Source organism: Carya illinoinensis, chromosome 5 (genome assembly GCF_018687715.1).
Source record: "Carya illinoinensis cultivar Pawnee chromosome 5, C.illinoinensisPawnee_v1, whole genome shotgun sequence".
Classification (NCBI taxonomy): domain Eukaryota; kingdom Viridiplantae; phylum Streptophyta; class Magnoliopsida; order Fagales; family Juglandaceae; genus Carya; species Carya illinoinensis.
In genome coordinates, this window is record NC_056756.1 from 42,269,337 (window position 1) to 42,292,337 (window position 23,001).

Consider the following 23,001-nt stretch of genomic DNA (forward strand, 5'->3'; position numbering starts at 1 on the left):
GGCAAATTTTTCTTTCCACTTCTGGTGGTAAGATTTTATAGTAAAAGAATCTTCTGGTTCTTTTATGGACGTCCATATGAAAATCATTCAACTTATCGTAATTGATTTTGGATAATCAAGATAACCATTAAAAGATACAAATATTTTGAATCATATCACCTTTTGATGCATCATAATATTTGATTTAATAATTTGTATAATATCATCTCAAAGAGAAAGTTTACATCTTTTCCAATATGAGCTTTTGGCCCGAAAAGATATTCATTATCACGTTCAATCTCTTAATTTCTTTGAATAAAACGCATTATTCTTTTCACTTCAGGGAATAGAATGATATAAATTCATTATCATTTACTTCAGGGAATGATGTAGATCTAGTAAGACGTGATTAATTATTCTTATCAAAAGCTCATTATTTTGCACAGTCACTGAAAGATCATATATAAATTTAGAATATATTGTGAACATTTACATTTCAAATTGCTACTTCAGGAGCATACTCGATATTGCTACTTCAGGAGCACATTCGAGACGTTCATTCAAATATATATTCTTTTTACAATTTCAATTATGCAATTTCAAGTGCATAAATCATAATGAGCTTTTGGTACACATATCACTCATTTAAACTATGAGGTACTCAATAAAATTATTGATTTAGGGCGATCCTTCAGGGATGCTCCATTTCCATTCTCAGATAAATCATATCATTAATAATTTATAACAAGTATAAATAAATAAATAAAACTTGTATATAAACTATGTGAATAAATATAGAATTTATCAAGTAATAATAATGAATATAATCTTCAATATTTATCTTAGTGATTGCAAATAATATATTGAAAACTTACTTGAAATAGAAGATCACTAACTTAAAAATCATCCAGCTCTCCATGAGAACCTTATCATGTGAGAGCCTTTTGCGTGTGTTACCAACTCCACTTATTGCTCAAAAACTTTGAAGAAAAGTCCAACTGTCCAGCTAGCTGCCTTGACAAGCATAATCCAACAAGTAAACATGTCAAATGGTCAAGGAGAATTAAGAAAAGTCTAACTATTTAGCTAGCCGCCTAACAAAAATAATCCAACAAATAAACATGTTTTTTTTTTTTTTTTTTAAAGGTGTATTGTTGATGGACACGAGATAATCATCTCTTATCATCTTGTCAGCCACTATTAAAGAATTTGTCAAAGTCTATTAAAGTTTTGTCCCCACCACGAAAGTCTTTTATAAACGGCTCCACATGTTAAAGTCTTAAAAACTTGTTTCCACGAAAATCACGGCAAATGGTTGACGTGTAGAGCCAACCAATTTAGAAAAAGAGGTCCAGTAGCCCGAGGAGGGTCCGGATTGCTTTGGAAGGCCGGTGGTCAGTTTCACCCTCTCTCTCAATGCTCACTTCCAGGTGAGCTCCTGATTCGCGTTTGGAGATGATCTTCGTGCGGGTCAATGATCATCCGATACTTATTTTGGTACAGTTGCTGACATCATCATCTTGCTTGTTTGGGTTTCTTGTGGATTTGAAGACAAAACAAAACCCAACAGATCTGAACCTTTTGCATGGAGATCTGGACTCCGAAAACTCCCTTACGTGCGCTTGTTGTTGAGGATCATTAAGGAACTGCAGTGGGTGTCTCCACGCTCCAGTCATGGGTCAGTTTGGGTGGGCGCTGCAGCTATCTCTCCTCACTCCCTACGTGCAGGAGCTTGGTATCCCTCACGCCTGGGCCAGCATCATATGGCTGTGCGGCCCGCTCTCAGGCCTACTCGTTCAGCCCCTTGTCGGTCACATGAGCGATCGATGCACCAGCCGCTTCGGCCGTCGCAGGCCATTTATATTCTCCGGGGCAGTGTTGATCGCGGTCTCCGTAACTGTTTCTTGAAGAAGAGCGGGAGAGAGCGAGGGCACGTTTGGACGATTCACGGCGCTGTTGATCCGGTCGGAACCGCGCCTCGGAGCTTTGACTGTTATGGTTTTCGAATTACAAATCTGCCCTTTTTCTTAGTAGCCTTTAGCGGCGTGAAAAGCTGAACATGGTCTTGAGAGAGAGATCCGAGAGAGAGGAAATATGGGCGATCCCAGAGAACCCTTCTACCGGGTTTCAATCGTGAGAGGCCGAGTCATTTACGGCTTAAAAACCCAGACCTTGAGCCACCTGGACGAGGATTCGAACACCTCGCAAAGTGAAAAACCGCAACGCAGCAAAACGGTTCGAACGAGACCAACATGGTGAGAGAAAGATTTGAGGGTAGTGATCTCCGGAAGGAGCTAGAGGTGGATGAATTTTTTTTTCTTTTTGCATCGTGCTGATAACGTGTTATAAACTCAATGAAAAATAAGAGAATTTCAAGAGATTGAAAGATAGTGAGAGAGGAAATTCTTATTGATCTATATATCAAACTTATATCTTTCTTAAAGAATTTAACGATATATATAGGCGTACAAAAGAGGACTATGCTAGCTCACTATGCTAGCACTATGCATTTGACGACTAGATAAATGTGGTCATATAATTCAACATGGTTTACAACACTAATCAAATATTGATTAAATTTTAATACTTTAACAAATAATGAACTGGCTATATGTACAGTATTTTTAGCTTCAACTATTTCGACTGACCAAATTTGGACAGGAGATTCACGTGGCTATATATTATTTTACATTAAAATATTCCGTTGTTTTTGGCACGAGTATTTTCTCCATTATTCCGCTCTCCCACTGCTGATCCTCTTCTCTCATCTCTGTATTCTTCCCAGCTCCCAACCTGCCCCTTCATCTCTGTATTCGTGCATCTCGTTGCTGCAGCAAAGAGGATTTTAGAGAAATTCAGGTGCGCCCTCTCTCTTGAAGAGAAAAAACAAGAATAAAACGTAGCTTTCGAAAAAAACATTTCTACATCTTTTTTTTTTTTTTTTTCCTTGGACTGTTCTCCCGGTTCGCACTTGCTTCTTGCTTGATGCTTGATGCCTACTTTTTCTACATCTTATTTTTTCTTTGATTTTGTATTTTTCGGATAACACTAAATCAATATGTTACGTCAACTGTGGTTTGAAATTTCTAAACCCACTCCTACCCGTCTCTGGCTCGCCCATTTCCGCGAACCGAAGTAGAAAAATCTTATCAAGGCAAGATAAGGCATATATGCAATATAATGACCATAATTGGCTGGGTGTCAGAGGGGGATGGGTAGGCATGAAGGAGATGAGATGGGTCTCACAAGGGGGTTTTCAAATTGTCTGAGTTAATATTTACAGTGTAGAGATAGAGCAAGATGCGTTAAAAACAGTTCTAACCGTTTGGATATACAGATAAAATAAGTCGTACAACTCAGATAAGATTAGATTTCTACGAAGAATGGTCAAAGCCTTGCCAGCTTTCAAAACAATTTTTTCAATACGCGTTTGTAAATATGTCTATATCCGTAGAGAGAGAGAGCCGACCTCCTTATAGGTTATAAACATCAAACTTCCTTCGTTTCCTTCCCATTTGTATCACTCTCTTTGGTTAATCCAGTATGGAGTCTCCTTGCATTCCCAAGTTCACAATTCCTCTCTCTTGCTTCTTTACGCTTTTACTGTGTGCTGCCACACTAAACCCTGTATTTGCTTCGAAAGTTTGCAACTTTCCGGCAATCTTTAACTTTGGCGATTCAAACTCCGATACTGGAGGATTGTCTGCTAGCCTCATAAGAGCCACACCGCCTTATGGGGAGACCTATTTTCGCAGGCCTGCTGGAAGGGTCTCCGATGGCCGGCTCACGATTGATTTCATGGGTACGTACCTTGACTTTTAGCATAGCTCTGCTTATATTTGTATACTAACTATTAAGGAATCAGATTCTCATAGCCACTGTTGTAGCCTACACAACTTCAGTGTAATGGTAGAATGAATAGAATTTCATTTAGTAAAATGTTGCAGAAAGAGACCCAGTATATGGCCGGAATTTGTAGTACTAACAGGCCCATGAAGATCCATGGACACAGTACTTAAACACGATAAAACAGCCTAGCAGCCAAAGTAGAATCATGAGCTCTCCTGCAGAAAATCTATCTAGAGCACCTCCTCAGAAGTAAGCTATGTAGACATTCTGCAATTAGTAAAACCAATACGATGCATGGATTCTCAAAACCAGTGCTTTTCATCATTTCAATGGATGGATGGAGATGAGATGATGATTCTGTATATAGAAGTGAAACAGCTTGTAAAAAGTAGTGTGAAATAATTTAAGTTAAAATATTTTATTGGACTCTTCAAACAAACAAATCCTAAATCTAAACAGAGAGTGCAATGTCATGAGAAGGGTGGCCCTGTATTGATTGGACATTGATTAATCCCATCAGCCGTTCATACACGTGGACCTCATATGAGACCCACTGGAAGTAGGGCACATTAGAGTTTTACCCGAGTCCACGGCACAAATCTTGTAAAGCAAACTTCCAAGTCCAACAGTATGGACACAGTGCTGAGGACTAGATTAGGTTAATTCCCATTACCTTACATGATATGAATTCTCAATCGTTTGATTTAATTGAATGGTCACAGCAATGGGTGTTGGTCTTCCATATCTGAGTGCATACCTTGATTCCTTGGGAGCTAACTTCACACACGGTGCAAACTTTGCCACGTCTGCATCCACAATCAGACTACCATCCAGAATTATACCTGCGGGTGGATTTAGTCCCTTCTACCTCGATATCCAATACTCGCAATTTGAGCAGTTCAAAGAAAGATCACAGATTATAAGACGACAAGGTAAAATGGGTACCCCACTACTTGTTTTGTTCCTTAATGGAATTGGTTTTTTGAGAGTGCTTATAAAACATCTGTATCATCAACAACCTTTATGCTTTCAATTTGGAATTTGTTTCTCTTGTAGGAGGAATATATGCACATTTGATGCCCAAGAAGGATTATTTTCCTAAAGCTTTATACACATTTGACATCGGTCAGAACGATCTTGGTGAGGGATTCTTTGGTAACATGACTGTAGAGGAAGTCAATGCTTCCATCCCCGATATTCTTGACAAGTTCTCTCTTAATGTTAAGGTAAATTAAGACTAAAAAAAAAAAAAAAAAAGAAAAAGAGGTAACCTTTGTTTTGTTTTCTGTTAATAATAATCAAGTGAAATTAATGATGATGATGCAGAATATATACAAGTTGGGAGCTAGATCATTTTGGATCCACAATACTGGACCAATTGGTTGCCTTCCCTATATTTTGGCCACTTTTCCATCAGCTCAAAGGGACAGCTATGGCTGTGCAAAGCCTTATAATGATGTAGCTCAGTCTTTCAATCACAAGTTGAAGGAGGCCATTGTTCAACTCAGGATCGATCTTCCTTCAGCTGCAATCACATATGTAGATGTCTACTCTGTCAAGTACTCCCTTTATAGAGAACCACAGAAATACGGTCAGCCTTATTATATTGCAACAAGTTTATTTCTTTTGGTCATTTCTAACTTCCCAAATTAAAATCTTGCTTGGGTAATATAAGAATGGTTGTTTCTGTTCTCAATGTTTATTATTTTTATGATCATATTCATGTTTGGGTTGAGAAATGTTCAGGCTTTGAGCTTCCATTGGTTGCATGTTGTGGGTATGGAGGAAAGTACAACTACAGCATTAGTGTTGGGTGTGGAGGAACAGTGATGGTGAATGGAAGCCAAATATTTGTTGGTTCATGTGAGCGCCCCTCGGTCAGAGTAAACTGGGATGGAATTCACTATACTGAGGCTGCCAACAAGTTTGTCTTTGCTCAGATTTCAACTGGAGCGTTTTCGGATCCACCTGTACCCTTGAAAATGGCATGTCACCAAGTTTAAATTCCTATTCATACCTTAATATTTATATATATATATATATATATATATATAAATAAAAAGAGAAATGATTTGTATAAATCTTAAATAAACAAGTCTATTTTTTTAAAAATAGACTCTTATCTTTTACAAAGGACTTAAATGATTTTATATATTTAGACCTTGTACTTTACATTACTCAAAAAATAAGTATGCAAGATATTTTGTTCTCATTGAAACGATGTGTTTCAATTTCCCTCTCCCTCTCCATCTCCCTCTATCTTTCCATTTTGTGCTCAAACTGGGATTAATGGAAAACCGATTTCATGTTCCAGTTTTCGGCTTTTGAAAACAAACTCAACACTCCTTGACCGCAAACCAATACGGTCCATTTGGATGCTCTTGCTAGTTAGGTTTCAACTCACTGAAGGGGATAAAATTTCTCATTTTTCCATTGAAAAGCCTAAACATGATTTTTTCAAACTCCTATTATTGGTCTTGGATCCCATCCACGTCCGTCTCTTTCTGCCACGATAAGAGATATTTGCTTGTAACTGCATATGAAACAAATGTTTATTTTATTATTTCTTTTGAACTCTCTCTTTGTTTGATATGAATGTGAAAATTTGATGCTAATGAAATGGTTAAAGTTAAATTTATTTTATATTGAAAAAGTCTATTTGCACACGGGGTTGGGGACCTCTCGCGTACACGTCCATCTACTATAATGAAACGCGTTTAGCTCATCTTCTTCTTTGCATCTCCTTCATATCATCTTGTCTGTGTTCAAGCAAGGAAAGAGAGCATGTGTGCTCTCTAACCCGAAGCCTTGCTACACGTTGATCTCTGCCATGCCAACCCAGACCACCTCCTTCACGTCCAACCCGTCTACGTTCAACCAACGCCGAAAGATCAACCATCACCATTTCTCTCATAACCAAAACAAACAATTTCCACACCGTGACCCGTTCACGCCGCTCCTTGTATGTTATAACCCCACCTCCATCACAACTCCTCACGTTAACAAGGTTAAAGGAAGCAACCACCCACGCACAATGGCATTGTCACCACGCAGGAAACCACTCAACTACACGCCGCTACCAACTCGTAGTTTAGCCACCCTCTCCATTCATCATACCGGCTTCACAGCAAGATCACTTTCAGCTCATCACCATGGACAAAATCAGTGCATCATCGTCGCCACGTTTAACACGGGTCTAGCCGAAACAACTCCATCATGTCCTCTGTTTTAAGAATTGAAAACAGAGCAAGGAGGAGCAGTGCAAGCCACCGAGAGCAACCTCCACGTCGTGACCCCACTACCCAAAGTCTCCCCATTTTCCACCCTCAACCATGCGCAGCTCCGTAAGCTTCAGCTGCTCTCTCTATCTCTCTCTCTCTCTCTCTCTCTCTCTCTCTCTCTCTCTCTCTCTCTCTCTCTCTCTCTCTCTCTCTCTCTCTCTCTCTCTCTCTCTCTCTCTCTCTCTCTCTCTCCATTTTCAACAGTCCAGCTACGCCGAGTGGTCTACACCGTGAGCAACCCAGCTCGTCGCTAGTTGCCTCTGATCTGCTCTGTGCCAAAGTCTTCTGCGAATGAGTGCACAGCCTGGACTGCCAAGTGGTCTACACCGTGAGCAACCCAGCTCGTCGCTAGTTGCCTCTGATCTGCTCTGTGCCAAAGTCTTCTACGAGTGAGTGCCCAGCCGCATGGAACTTTGGTCTTTTGCTCCGTGCCAACGTCTTCCTCGTATAGTTTGTTTTAACAGGATGAAGTTATATCTTAGAAGCATAACTTTTTGATTTTAGTTTCCCTCTTTCATTTCGTGTTTTCGCCTCTTTTTTAATTTTATTTTTATTTTTATTGTTTTTAATAATATCAGCAGCCGATTCCGCAAAAGGTACCCAACAGCGAGTACCTGTAGCAAAACTGTTTTATATTAGTAGTTCTATACACAGTCGCCAGATGTAATTAGGATGCAGTCGGTTGACGTGGCGTTACGCCACGTCAGCCTCTATTTAAAAAAAAATGAAAAATGAAATACAAAATACGAAATACAAATGAAAACCAAAACCGGTGCAGATTGAAAGCATTTTCGAAAAGAGTGATTTCCCGCTTTTTCCATTCGCGAGCCCCCCAGAACTGAAAGGAGGAAGACTACCTCGTCGTGGGTGCAGAGAACTGTTGCCGTTGGGTGGGTTGATTTCGGGCTGGTCCGATCTACGTTGGAGTGGGTCAAAGGCCGACCGTTATTTGGATCAGGTTGGTTTCAGTTGAGATTGGGTCAGATCCGCGAGCCATCTGCTTGGATCCGGTTCGTGGGCCATCATCTCGGGTTAGCTTCGTGGGCCATCAACTCGGGTCAGATTTACAGGCTAGCAGTTCAACCCAACATCTCGGGTTAGGGAAGTAGGTGGTCAGTTTCGTGGGTCAGCACCACCACGACCAGGTTTTGGTTCTGAGATGGATCTATATCTGCATGCTTCAAAAAACCTGAAACAGATTTTCATAATTTGTTTGATATATATGTGGCTCTGTTTTGTGGGATTTGAATGAACATGGTAAATATATATTGTTGAACGTGAATCCATAGAGGACTTTGAAAATGTTGCATACAAATGTGGTTTGGTTTTGCTCGGGTTTGTGTCGTGTAGGAGGCCAATGTAAAGTAAATAAATTGACTGCAATGTGTAGGAAGTAGACTTAATGATACATAATATCATTAATGGAAGACTTTCAATGATATTTGTTTATGATGACTGAATAGAGAAGATGACAAAGCGACGTTGGCTTTTCCTCCATATTTGTTGGTGATTTATTTTTGTTTTATAAATACAAAAACTGTGGCTGGTAACAACATTTCCTGGCATGATCAAGAGATATTGAATATGGATGAGTCTTAGGCAAGCTAAATTGGCTCATGGATTTTAAATAAGTAAAAAATCCATTTAAATACATTAATTCCATTTGGTATATTGAATTTGATTGGATGAAATCTAATAACGTATACCCTTCTAAAAAGGTTAGGAATTCACATAATTTTCACCTCACTAGCTTCGAATATTTTAAATGGAAAAAAAGGTTGTGGGTTTCTTAATTACATACATAATTTTGTTTAATTTTAGTTAGAGCCGATAATATTGGTTTGATGTTGTTTTTTACGTTGGTTGATGACTACAAAATGTAAATGTGTGATTCAAGTACAAAACAGTGGGTTTAATATTCGGTTAATGATGGCTTTAATATTTGGTTAATGATTTGAATATATATAAATTTTTTTCATGAAATCTTTGCACCATTTTTTATTGGCACTTTTCTGTTGGATATGATTTGGTTTAATGATCTTGTTATGCAACTACTTGGTTAAAGGAGTCCACTTGTTACTTTTTTTACTTGTTGAACGCCATAAGAGAAGAAATTTTTGAATGGAAAGCAATGCAGATATTTTATCAACCAAGATATAGCTTATTTCATAGGAAAGTTACTAATTCCTCATCGTTTACTTCTACTACCTAAATTATAAACTATTAGCTTCAATATGTAGATTTCATTACCTCAAAAGTGGGCTGAATACATCAATTTGAGGTAATGAGTTTAATGAGTTTCTATTGTGGTGAAGCTTACATACAAAATTTTTATTTATTTGGTAGTGCCATAAAATGATACGAGATTTATTATTTTGTTATGGTCAATTTTGGTTTTTTTAATTTAGTATGCCATTACCAAGTGTTTTTTCAACATGTGGAGAAAAAGTTAACAACTTTTACAGGGCATGGGAGAAGGGAAAGAACATGCATTTGATAGACCAGAAGAACGGGAAACTGAAGATGGCAGTCCAGGTGAACTGGAAATCGACGATTGCACTCCAGGTACATCACACGTAGTGCCATCGTCGAAAGGTGATGATATGATTGAGGAGTCAAAGTCGGGCATGGAGTTCAATTCGTTTGAAGATTTGTTTAGCTATTATAAGCAGTATGCCAAGAAATGCGAGTTTGGGGTGATGACACAAAGGAGTGAGAGGTCAGAGGATCAAAGTGTCAGATATGTTACTCTTGGTTGTGGGGAGGGAAGGCACAGATTAAGACATCCAATGTTGCCAACCCACGTCCGACAGGAAAGACAGACTGCAAGGCAAGGATAAATGTGTTGAGAGTCGATGGAAAGATGCGGTTGACAACAGTCAATAATTCACATAATCATCTTATCAACCCACAGAAATCTCGCTTCTATCAATGTAACAGAGAAGTGAGTAAGACAGTTAAAAGAGTCCTTGACACCAACGACTTAGCTGGTATCCAACTGAACAATAGTTACGGATCTCTTGTAGTTGGCGCAAGTGGCTTTGAGAACCTGCCATTTCTGGAAAAGGATTGTGGCAATTACATTGACAAAACCCGTCATCTACGACTTGGTGCAGGTGGTGCTGGAGCACTTCGTGATTATTTCTTAAGGATGCAGTACAAGAATAACGGATTTTTTGCATTGATGGATTTAGATGATGACGGGAGGTTAAAAAATGTTTTTTGGGCAGATCCACGTAGTTGGACAGCCTATAAGTATTTTGGTGATGTCGTGACATTCGACACCGCATACCTGACTAATAGGTATGGGATGCCCTTTGCACCATTTGTTGGTGTAAACCACCACGGGCAATCGATTCTTTTGGGAGCTGGGTTGATTTCCAGTGAGGACACAGAGACCCTTACATGGCTATTCCAAACCTGGTTGCAATGTATAGACGGAGTAGCTCCAAAGGCGATTATTACTGATCAAGACAGAGCAGTGAAAAATGCAATTGCTATTGTCTTCCTGGAAACTCGACATAGATTTTGCCTATGGCATATACTAAAGAAGGCACCTGAGAAGCTTGGGGCATATGCTGCATATAAAAGTGGGTTGAAAACTGAGTTGATGAAATGTGTATACGACACACAAACTATTGAGGAGTTTGAAAAATGTTGGTCTGTGTTTATTAATACATACGACTTACATGAAAATGTGTGGTTGAAAAGTTTATATTTGGAGCATGCGCATTGGGTACCAGTTTTTCTAAAAGAGCACTTTTGGGCGAGAATGAGTACCACTCAGTGTAGCGAGAGTATGAATGCTTTCTTTGATGGTTATGTCCATTCAAAGACAAACCTAAAAGAGTTTGCCGACCAGTTCGACAATGCGCTAAAAAGGAAAATTGAGAATGAAAATCAAGCAGAGTTTCTTTCCTTTAGTGGCACCATTCCCTGCATATCTAGATCGCCAATTGAAAAGAAATTTCAGGAGTTGTACACGAACGTAAAAGTTAAGGAAGTTCAACAGCAAGTAATCGGTGTGCTTGATTTGGATCCATCTTTACAGACAATGGATTGTATAATGAAGAGTTATTTGGTAGAATATGAAGTTCGTACTCAGGAGTTCACAAAGCATGTTACATATTTTGTAGATTTTAATGTCGATGATTGCAATGCAAAGTGTTCATGTGGTTTATTTCAGATGAGGGGGGTACTGTGTAGGCATATTTTGGCTGTATTCAAATCAAACGGTATAAAATTATTGCCAGATCGATACATTTTAGACCGATGGCGGAAGGACATCAAAAGAAGATACACGTTAATCCAATCTAACTAAGATGCAGGGGATTAGAGGCCAAATGATAATAGACAATCAATTCTTCTGAATATGTGTTATAAGATGATAGATTATGCGGTGGAATCTGATAAGGACTTTGAAGATGCAAAGAAGAGGATACATGAGATGACTGGATTATATCGTCAGAACCAACGACCCTTATCTAGAGGCCAAACAGGTTTGAAGGCCACCAATACAATTTATTTTTGTATTTATTTCGTATTTTGTATTTACAATTTTGGATTTACAATTGCTATTTATTTTGTATTTACACCAAGTGTCGCTAACTTTTTTTATTATATTTTTGCAATGCAAAGTTTCGGAACCTGGGGTTACAATACTAGATGGGGCTATAGTTGGTAGCTCATGACAAGTCAAGAGTCCACTTGTTGTCAGAGGAAAAGGAAGACCTCCATCTCTTAGAAGAACATTCAGGATGGAGACAGAAATGCGGAAGGTTAAAGCCAAACAAAAAAAAGCACAAGTGGGAGGAAAACGCAAATAGGTGCATGTTTTAGCAGGGGATAATAAAACTGAAATATTTTCGTAGTGTGTCATTATGATAAAGTTTCACTTATTTCTAATGATGAGTTATAACTATTTACTTCACTTTTAGCGAGATGAAGGAGATACAGTAGCTATGGGCACATATAGGAATTTATTTGGGCCATCAGAAGCAGATATAACCAATGACAGACAATTTACAGTATCATGTTTGGATATAAGCAGGTTTTTTTTTTTTTTTTTTGAAGGAGGTCAATATTTGCATTGTGATAAAATTCACTTATTTATTAACAGGTCATGGATAGTAGTGGGACCATGCAAAGTGTTCAGCCTATGTTCTTTGGTAGTCAAGAAAGTGTAAGATTTCTCACTTATCTAGGCCATTTTTGTAATATTATTTATTATTTGATAAAGATTTGTTTATTTGGATGGAAATAGATTTTTTATGATTGGATGACACACAACCAAAGCTCCCTGGATGGAGATGGGTCAAACGCATGGATGTAATGATTTTGTATATTTGATGTGAGAATTTTCTTGACGAGAAGGAGGCAAGCTGATGCATATTTTGTACACCACATGATGTGGTCTATTTTTTCCCTTCTGAATTTTTGGGCAAGTTGACTGTAATTTGTATAAGATGAAATCCTATTTTGTATATTTGATCTGAGAATTTAAGTGGATGGAAGGGGAGGCAAGCTGATCAATATTTGATGTCAGATTCGGATGTATATATATAGATGACAGGAGAATTTGTGTTTTCTAGGAGGACATTATTTGATGCCAAATAGAATATATTGGTTATTTTTTTGTGTATGTGATGTGAGGTTAAAAAACTGATTCTTCACGTCTTTTGACTTGGTGCAACATATGGACTAATGGGTATCCAACAGGTGCTTATATTTAGTGTTCTTTGTTAGGTGATGCCCAGTAATTATTGTGGTGAAAGACATACGCTTCTTAGGATTTGTCTTATAAGACTTGAAGATGGAATCCGTTTCAAGCTTGGGGCATATGTGTTGGTCTATTTTCAATGTTATACGAGTTAATGTGTAATGATGTGGTAACGTGTAGCATACCAGTTTCTTGTAATCTTTTGTTGCCAGCCGATATTGACTACTAAGTATTCAATTGATGTCAAAAGTTGGTATCCAATAATTCACTGCCAAATGGGATTTGGATTTTGCAATATGCTGATTCGAAACTCAATTTAAGCTAAGGATACTGGAACCACATAAAGAAATGGTAATAATTTCCCTCATACAAAAAAATATAGACACAGTGGTCTATATACATACAAAAGTGGTTAAAGTCCCAAAAAATTCACCTGAAATTTCAAATACATACAAAAGTCCCAAGAAAGTGGCTAGAAATTTTAAATACATACAAAAGTTCCAGGATGAAGAAATTACATATGACACATCTAATACATTAACTGATCAAAGTGTCAAATACATCAAAAGGGGTTGAGTTACATCAGCTAAAGCATTGGCCGAGAGACATTACAACCAATTCGATACGCACAAAATACAGCACAAACTATTACAAAAAAAAAAAAAAAAAAAAACCATGAGACTTTTAATACTTTCAACGCTCCCTTGTACTTCTTCTCCAATGCGGTAAATTTGGCTTCCTCCATGCGCAGCCGCTCATGAAGTACCCTTTCGTGCCTCCGTTCAGCTAACTCCAACGTCATCTTACAGCAAGTGTTTTGCTCACTTTGAAGATCAATCCACTCAAAAAAGCCACATTATTTATTCATCTTATAGATTGGACAATTGAAAAATCTTCTACCAAAATATTTTACTTTTCCAGAAATCCGTAGTTTCGCTTGGGAGCCACAATAGCAAAGTGGTCTCTCCAAGCTTGACCCGGAATGAGAAGCAGAACTCATTTTCTATCATAATATTGAAGTAAAAATAGCTCCCAGTCAAGAGTATATATTAAACAGTGTATATATGCATGGGAGAAGAAATATACATGGGAGGTATGGCATAATATTTTGCAAAGAGATAAATTGTCTAACAAAAATATGTATATAAGATTTTGCAATTGGGTGATAATTTTACACAGGAGGATATGACATATTATCCTGCAATGAAGATATATAGTAACTGATATTTCCATCCTAAACAGAAAATAATATATAACATTGAGCATCTGTTACACCAACATTTAGAAACTACACAATATATAGTGGCACCATTCCCAATTTAATGTGCTCATAAACCCATGCACTTCAGCAAAACAAAAAAACACCACATTCCAATTACCTACCAACTTAACCAAAATGTCACAATAGACCACATAGCAGAGCACATAAACTAAAATTCACAAACTAGGAACAGAAATTAGATTCAACGCCTCTACAGGGCAATTCAATCTAACAAAAATATGTATATAAGATTTTGCATTTGGGTGATAATTTTACACGGGAGGATATGACATATTATCCTGCAATGAAGATATATACTAACTGATATTTCCATCCTAAACAGAAAATAATATATAACATTAAGCATCTATTACACCAACATTCAGAAAATACACAATATATATGGCACCCAATTTAATGTGCTCATAAACCCATACACTTCAGCCAAACAAAAAAACACCACATACCAATTACCCACCAACTTAACCAAAGTGTCACAATATACCACATAGCAGAGCACATAAACTAAAATTCACAAACTAGAAACAGAAATCAGATTCAACGCATCTACTGGGCAATTCAATAACACAAGATGAACAAAAATATTAAAAAATTATAGATCTAGTAACTGAATAAGACTCATTATACGCAAAAAATTAAAGAACCATACAGTATTATGATGAACTAGTGGACAGAGAAATCTTACCTTAATGTGAACAGACCGAACAGAGAAATGAATTTAGGGTTTCCACTTCTGAAGGGTGAATCGAGAGAGAAGCAGAGAGGGAGGGAAACGTGAATCCATACCAACAGATTCTCGTTCAACAACCAACAAAAATAAATGACAACCAAAAAAATGACAAAAAAAAAAATGAAAAATAAGGTAGCAGATGGATTTAGGGTTCGGAGTTCTCGGGATGAATCTAGAGGGAGTTTTGAGGGAGGAATTGAGAGAGAACCAGACCAATCACAGAGAGTGAGAGAGGGAATCGAAAGTGGTTCGAGAGAGGAGAAGCAGAGAGTGGTTCGAGAGACTTAGGGTTCCAATCGCAGAGACTGAGAGAGGTCGACTTAGGGTTCCAATCACAGAGAGTGAGAGAAGAGAAGCAGAGAGTGGTTCGAGAGACTTAGGGTTCCAATCGCAGAGTGTGAGAGAGGGAATCGAAAGTGGTTCGAGAGAGGAGAAGCAGTCTAGGGTTCGAGAGACTTAGGGTTCCAATTGCAGAGATTGAGAGAGGAGAAGTAGAAACTGGTTCGGACTTAGGGTTCCAATCGCAGAGAGTGAGAGAGGAGAACCAGAAACTGGTTTGGACTTAGGGTTCCAATCACTGAGAGTGAGAGAGGAGAACCAGAAACTGGTTCTCTAGATCTAGGATTCCAATCGCTGAGAGTGAGAGAGGAGACTGGTTCTCTAGATCTAGGATTCCAATCGCAGAGAGTGAGAGAGGAGAACTAGAAACTGGTTCGAGAGGATTTGGGATTCCAATCGCAGAGAGGGAGAGAGGGTCTCGAAAGTGGTTCGAGAGAGGAGAAACAGAGAGTGAGAGAGACTTAGGGTTCCAATCAAAATGGCGAGTTCTGGTTCCAATCAAAACGGTGAGTTTTGATTTCTCATCCACGTCAGCAACTGACTGCACGCCGTTTACACCAGGCGACTGCACTCAGCACTTTTTGTTTTATATTAGCTAAAACTTTTGACTTTGACTATTCCATTGAAAATGTTCTAACAAATGAATAAGAAATGTCCCTACCAACAAATCAAGTTTTACTATTCAAACAGCATCTAAAAACAAATACTTAACAAACTTGTTTGTGTGAATGTATTAGATTATAAATATATATTTTTTAAAAATAGATTTGATGTATCTCATTAAACTATGAAATTTTATTTTTGTGAGAGTAGTTCCTATTTCATATTCCACACGGCGCTCTTCTCTTTTCTTATGGTTTGAATATTGTCCTCTTTTACGATACAATTTATGCTTTGTCGAAGAATCGAAGATTATTAGGGAGAAATTATGGAATTGTTAAAATTATGGTATCTTCGCTTGTTCACAATCTTTAACCGGTATTGTGCGTTCCGAGATGTTGGGTTGCACATAGTTGAATTTTTTTCAGGTTGGTTGTTGTTTTTTTTAATGCTTGGATTTTGGTCTCTTTGTTTATTTTGTAACTCCATATGTCTGGTTGTAGCCATAATTCTTTTTCGTTAAAAATAAGAATCATTAATAAAATTAAAATACGTCCTCTTTTTAAAAAAACAAAAAAAAAAAAAAATCTAAAAACTGCCCCGTAAAGCTCACAATTTCTTCCCTGTCAATTTTCTTTAATCTTGGATTTATCCAATAACCTCTGTCTGGTTATACACTCGAGTTTAGGGTCAAAGTTTCCGGCTTGTGAACAGGCCACGTTATCTACGACAGGTGGTGAGGTTGTGTCAATGACCAGGTTTGATGGACAACTTTAGACCCTACTAGATGACTCCAACGTAGAGCCAAGGCTGAGATGATTTCGAACCGCATTAAAGAGGCCGTAGAAAGTGACATAAATATAAGTTAAATTATAAATTGTAAACTTTAAACTAAAAAATTTATTTTTAAACTTTATTTTAAACATCAATAGTGCAAAAAAATTATTTATTTTTATTTTATTTCAATTATATATTAATGGGTCTCCTATAAATGTTGTATTAACAAATCGTAAAGTTCTATTAAAAAAATAAATAAAGCTTGTTGTTAAGGGTATTCATGGAACCGCATTTTATTTCAAAACACGCGTAGACAAATTGTCCTACAGATATGTTTTGCGTATGGTTTGATTACATAATTTAAATTAAATGAGATGAGATAGTTTATAAAAAATTATAGTTAAATAATAATATGATATTATTTAATTTTTATCTTTTAGAATTTGATAAAAGAAAATCAGCTTCACTACTAATTGAAAATTATTTAATAATTATTAAAGAAGAATTATAAATATTTTAAATCCCAATTTTATATATTAAAATAGACCTTATACCAAGGCAAGATCATATATATATATATATGCAATGTAATAGCATTAATTGAATGGATGTCATAAGGGATTTTCAATCTAGCAATACTACGTACAATCTCTTTTTGAGATTGTAATATAGAATTAGATAATTTTATTTTTAAAATTTTTTAAAATTATAAATATATTTCTCATAAAATGATATTTTTTTTTAATTAATAAAATATTTGCATATGCAATATCTAAGTGAAGACGGTAAATAAAATTTCTTTTTTAAAATTGTCTGAATAAATATGTATAGGAAGGATGCATCATCTAACATATTACATATTTTATATATTTTAAAATTATTTTTTATTTTTATTAAATTAATTGTGTTATTATATTTATTACTTATATCTTACATATTTATTATAAAAAAATAAAAAATAAAAAAATAAATATAATATATAATGTGAGGAGATAACAAGCAGAATTATTCATATGTATAGTGTAGAGAGAGGGAGCCGAGTTCCGACCTTTCCTTGTAAGTACAATTATTAGATTTCTATGAAGAATGGTCAAGCCGCCAGCTTTGACAACAATTTTTTCAATACGAGTTTGTAAATATGTCTATAAATGTCGAGAGAGGGAGCTGACCATTCCCTATAAGTTATAAACATCAAACTTCCCCTCGTTTCCTTCCCATTTGCATACTCTCTTTGGTTAACCCAATATGGGGACTCATAGCATCCTCAAGTCCACAATTCCTCTCTCTTGTTTGTTTACGCTTTTACTGTCTGCTACCATACTGAACCCTGTATTTGCTTCTAAAGTTTGCAACTTTCCTGCAATCTTTAACTTTGGCGCCTCAAGCTCCGATACTGGAGGACTGTCTGCTACATTCAGAAGAGTCACACGGCCTAATGGGGAGACCTATTTTCGTAGGCCTGCCGGAAGGTTCTCCGATGGCCGGCTCATTATTGATTTCATAGGTACGTACCTTGACTTTTAGCGTAGCTCAGCTTTTATATACTAACTATTAAGGAATCAGATTCTCGTAGCCACTGTTGTAGCTTACGCAACTTCAGTGTAATGGTAGAATGAATAGAATTTATTTTTATAAAATATTACAGAGCATTGGGCCTGAATTTGTAGTACTAATAGCCCATGAAGATCCATGGTACAGTATTTATAAAATTAAAAATTTTATATGTAGTTATTTTTGTGAATTTTTTTGTGTATTTTAGTGATATAATTAGTTATGTATTAAAAAAATTAATCTAATCAATTATATCAATAGAGTGTATAGAAAATACGTAAAAATAACTATATATAACATTGCTCTTATAACATACGGTAGAAATGCCAAATAGCCAATGTAGAATCATGAGTTCTTCTGCAGAAAAAATATCTAGATCAGCACCTCCTCGAAAGTAAGCTATGTAGCCATTCTGCAATTACTAAATCCAATAGGAAGCATGGATTCCCAAATCTAGTGCTTTTCATCATTTTAATGGATGGATGGAGAGTAGAGGTTAGGATGGAAGATAGATGAGACGAGGGTTTATAAATAAAAGTAAAATAATTTGTAAATAATAATGAAATAATGTAATAGATGTTTTATTGAGTCTCCAGAAATGAGATAGAAAAAGTTGAATAAAAATATTATAAAGTTAAAATATTATTATAATATATTTTTTAATATTATTTTTTTTTAATTTTGAAAAAGTTGTATTATTTTGTTATAATTTTTTATATATTTTAAAAAATTATAATGATTAGACGAAAACATTAAAGATTTTAAAATTAAAAAATATTTATGTTTAAAAAATTTTAAGCTGAGATATAATATTTTTAAAAAAAAAATAGTAAATTTAAACAAAGTGCCATGTCATGAGAAGGTGGCCCTGTATTGGTTAGACATTGGTTGATGTTTTGCTTTCGGCCATTCGTACACGTGGACCTGACATGAGAACCAGTGGAATTAGAGCACATTGGAGTTTTGACCGAGTATTGTCCAAGGCGCGCACAAATCTTGTAGCAAACTTTCAAGTCAAACAGTTGGACACAGTGCTGAGGACTAGATTAAGTTAAGAGTTACGTTATATATAAGCACAGTCGCGTATTAATCTGTATACTAATATTGATTTATTCATACTTAAAATTTAAATTATCATTATTTTCAATAAAATCTACTTTTTGACCAATCACATCACATTAGTATACAGATTAGTGCACAATTGTGCTTGCAATTATATTTTTCCTTAAGTTAATTCTCATTATCTTACATGATATGAATTCTCACTCGTTTGATTTAATCGAATGGTTACAGCAATGGGTGTTGGTCTTCCATATCTAAGTGCATACCTTGATTCCTTGGGAACTAACTTCACACAAGGTGCAAACTTTGCCACGGCTGCATCCACAATCAGACTACCATCCAGAATTATACCTGCAGGTGGATTTAGTCCCTTTTACCTCGATATCCAGTGCTCACAATTTGAGCAGTTCAAAGAAAGATCACAGATTATAAGACGACAAGGTAAAATGGGTACCCCGCCACTACTTGTTTTGTTCCTTAATATAATTAGTTTTTTTGAGAGTGCATATAAAACATCTGTATCATCTACTACCTTTATGCTTTCAATTGAAATTTCTCTCTCTTGTAGGAGGAATATATGCACATTTGATGCCCAAGAAGGATTATTTTCCTAAAGCTTTATACACATTTGATATCGGTCAGAATGATCTTAGTGAGGGATTCTTTGGTAACATGACTTTAGAGGAAGTCAATGCTTCTATCCCCGATATTCTTGACAAGTTCTCTCTTAATGTTAAGGTAAATTAAGACTACAAAGAAAAGAAAGAAGAAAAAGAGGCAACTTTGTTTTGTTTTGTTTTCTGTTAATGATAATCAAGTGAAATTAATGATGATGCAGAATATATATAAGTTGGGAGCAAGATCATTTTGGATCCACAATACAGGACCAATTGGTTGCCTGCCCTATATTTTGGTCCCTTTTCCATCAGCTCAAAGGGACAGCCATGGTTGTGCAAAGCCTTACAATGATGTAGCTCAATCTTTCAATCACAAGTTGAAGGATGCCATTGTTCGACTCAGGATCGATCTTCCTTCAGCTGCAATCACATATGTAGATGTCTACTCTGTCAAGTACTCTCTTTATAGCGAACCACAGAAATACGGTAAGCCTTATTATATTACAAAAAGTGAGTTTCTTTATGTCATTTTTGACTTTCCAAATTAAAACCTTGATTTGGTAATATAAGAAAGGTCAATTCTGTTCTCAATGTTTATTATCTTTATGATCATATTCATGTATGCGTTGAGAAATGTGCAGGATTTGAGCTTCCACTTGTCGCATGTTGTGGGTACGGAGGAAAGTACAACTACAGCAGTAGTGTTGGGTGTGGAGGAACAGTGACAGTGAATAGAAGCCAAATATTTGTTGGTTCATGTGAGCGCCCCTCGGTCAGAGTAAACTGGGATGGAATTCACTATACTGAGGCAGCCAACAAGTTTGTTTTTGCTCAAATTTCAACTGGAGCATTTTCAGATCCCCCTGTACCCTTGAAAATGGCATGTCGCCAAGTTTAAATTCCTATTCACACCTTAATTTATATAAATAAATATATATATTTGTATAAGGTTTCAAATAAACAAGTTTTTCATTACAAAAAAAAAAAAAAAAATTAGACTCTACTTTTAGAAAATGTAAAAAATATCACATTTACAACTTCTAGTTAACATTACTCAAATAAAAATATGCTGGTATTTCGTGGTAGGCTAGGTTATTTAATAAAATGACTAGTTTTACATTTTTTGTTCTTAATGAAACGTGTGTTTCAATTTCCCTTCTCCCTTTCCATATCCAGATTCTCTCTCTCTCTCTCTCTCTCTCTCTCTCTCTCTCTCTCTCTCTCTCTCTCTCTCTCTCTCTCTCCATTTTGTGCTCAGACGTGGATTAATGAAAAACCGATTTCATATGTTCCAGTTTTTGGCTTTTGAAAATGAACTCAACACTCTTTGACCAAACCAATTCTGTCCATTTGGATGCTCATACTAATTAGTTTTCAACTCACTCAAGGTGTTAAAATTTCTCATTTTCCCTTTGAAAAGTCTAAACATTGTTACGAAACTAAAAGAGAAATAATATTACAAGAGAGAGAATATTGCAAGAGAAATAGTTGTTATTCAAATGCAAAACTTGATAATATATAAGTGAATGATACCCATATATATAGGAGTATAAAAGAGTAGGTATGGCTTAATGGTCTTAATTGATGGCTTCAATGGTCTTAATTAATGACTTCAATGATCTTAATTAATGGCTATGTATGACCATACAAATAAGTTTATACATAATACTCCCCGTTTGAATGACCATACATAAAGAATATGCTTCGTTAAAACCTTGCTAAGGAAAAACCCAGTGGGAAAAAACTAATGGCAAAGGAAAAAGAGTACAATATTCATGTATATCGTCAAGTGCTTTAATATTGCCTCATTAAAACCTTACAAAGGAAAACCCTGTGGGATAAAACCTTAGCGAAAGAAAAAGAGTACAATCACCACAAGTCTTTAAGACATTACTTCCCCTGAAAAGTGCATAATAATAGGTCTTCAAGTCTCCGCATTCCATTGTTCTGCACAATCTTCTTAAATGTTGCAGTTGATAATGTTTTTATGAATAAATCTGCCAGATTATCACTTGATCGTATCTGTTTGACGTTAATTTCACATTTCTCTTGAAGTTCATGGGTATAAAAGAATTTAGGTGAAACATGTTTGGTTCTATCACCTTTGATATATCCTCCTATAATTTGAGTAATATAAGCAGCATTATTTTCGTATAAAATTGTTGGACTATCATTAATCACTGGAAGACCTCACTTTTCTTGAATATGTTGGATCACTGATTTTAGCCAAATACATTCTCAACTTGCCTCATGAATTGCAATGATCTCTGAGTGATTTGAAGAGGTAGCAGATAGTGTTTGCTTGACAGATCTCCTTGATATAGCAGAATTTTTATAAGTAAATACATATCCAGTTTGAGATCTACCTCTGTGTGGATCTGAAAGATAATCTGCATCTGCACATCCAACTAATTGTGGACTTGAACCATATTGATAAAATAATCACATATCAACCGTATCTCGGAGGTATCGAAGGATATGTTTAATGTCATTTCAATGTCTTCGAGTTGGTGCGGAACTATATCTTGTAAGTAAATTAACTGAAAATGCAATATCAGGCCGAGTGCAATTTGCAAGATACGTCAGAACTCCAATTGCACTGAGATAAGGTATTTTAGGATTAAGAATTTCTTCATTGTCTTCACAAGGACAAAATAGATTCTTCTGCATATCAAGTGATAGAACAACTATTGGAGTACTCAGGGGATGAGTTTTGTCCATATAAAAGTGTTTTAAGACTTTCTCTGTATAATTTGACTGATGAATGAGAATTTCATTTTGCAGATGCTCGAGCTGCAGGCCGAGACAAAATTTTGTTTTGTCAAGATCCTTCATTTCAAATTCAATTTTTAAATATGTAGTGGTTCTTCTGATCTCTTCAGGAGTTCCAACAAAATTTAGATCATTAACATAAATCACAATAATAACAAATCTGAAGTCTGATTTCTTAATAAAAACACATGAACATATTGGATTATTCTCAAATCCTTCTTTCAATATATATTCGCTAAGGCGTTTATACCACATGCGTTCAAATTGCTTTAACCCATATAAAGATTTTTGAAATTTAATAGAATACATATTTCTGGATGTACTCATATTAGAAGCTTCAGGCATTTTATATCTTTCAGGAATTTTCATATATATGTCATGATCTAATGATCCATATAAATATGCAGTGACCACATCCATCAACTGCATATCCAATCTTTTTG

At 36.0% G+C, this 23,001-nt stretch overlaps 3 protein-coding genes across 7 annotated transcripts; all 3 read left to right on the forward strand.

The window, feature by feature from the left end:
• Positions 1 to 2,961: 2,961 nt before the first annotated feature.
• LOC122309820 (esterase-like) lies at positions 2,962 to 6,046 on the forward strand. Its single transcript, XM_043123498.1, has 5 exons — positions 2,962 to 3,781; positions 4,551 to 4,760; positions 4,885 to 5,054; positions 5,155 to 5,419; positions 5,575 to 6,046. The coding sequence occupies exons 1-5, from the start codon at positions 3,523 to 3,525 to the stop codon at positions 5,829 to 5,831; spliced, it is 1,161 nt and encodes a 386-aa protein (XP_042979432.1). The 5' UTR covers positions 2,962 to 3,522; the 3' UTR covers positions 5,832 to 6,046.
• A 149-nt stretch (positions 6,047 to 6,195) lies between these two features.
• LOC122309819 (protein FAR1-RELATED SEQUENCE 5-like) lies at positions 6,196 to 12,742 on the forward strand. Of its 5 annotated transcripts, XM_043123497.1 has the most exons (4): positions 6,196 to 11,935; positions 12,047 to 12,159; positions 12,229 to 12,291; positions 12,373 to 12,742. In XM_043123497.1, the coding sequence occupies exon 1, from the start codon at positions 9,973 to 9,975 to the stop codon at positions 11,428 to 11,430; it is 1,458 nt and encodes a 485-aa protein (XP_042979431.1). In that variant the 5' UTR covers positions 6,196 to 9,972; the 3' UTR covers positions 11,431 to 11,935; positions 12,047 to 12,159; positions 12,229 to 12,291; positions 12,373 to 12,742. The 5 variants fall into 5 exon arrangements, with proteins under 5 accessions (XP_042979431.1, XP_042979429.1, XP_042979430.1 ...); XM_043123495.1 differs by having other exon boundaries at positions 6,196 to 12,159; XM_043123496.1 differs by having other exon boundaries at positions 12,047 to 12,291.
• A 4,981-nt stretch (positions 12,743 to 17,723) lies between these two features.
• Positions 17,724 to 20,957, forward strand: LOC122309822 (esterase-like). Its single transcript, XM_043123500.1, has 5 exons — positions 17,724 to 18,060; positions 19,401 to 19,610; positions 19,738 to 19,907; positions 20,008 to 20,272; positions 20,428 to 20,957. The coding sequence occupies exons 1-5, from the start codon at positions 17,802 to 17,804 to the stop codon at positions 20,682 to 20,684; spliced, it is 1,161 nt and encodes a 386-aa protein (XP_042979434.1). The 5' UTR covers positions 17,724 to 17,801; the 3' UTR covers positions 20,685 to 20,957.
• The last annotated feature ends 2,044 nt before the right edge of the window (positions 20,958 to 23,001 follow it).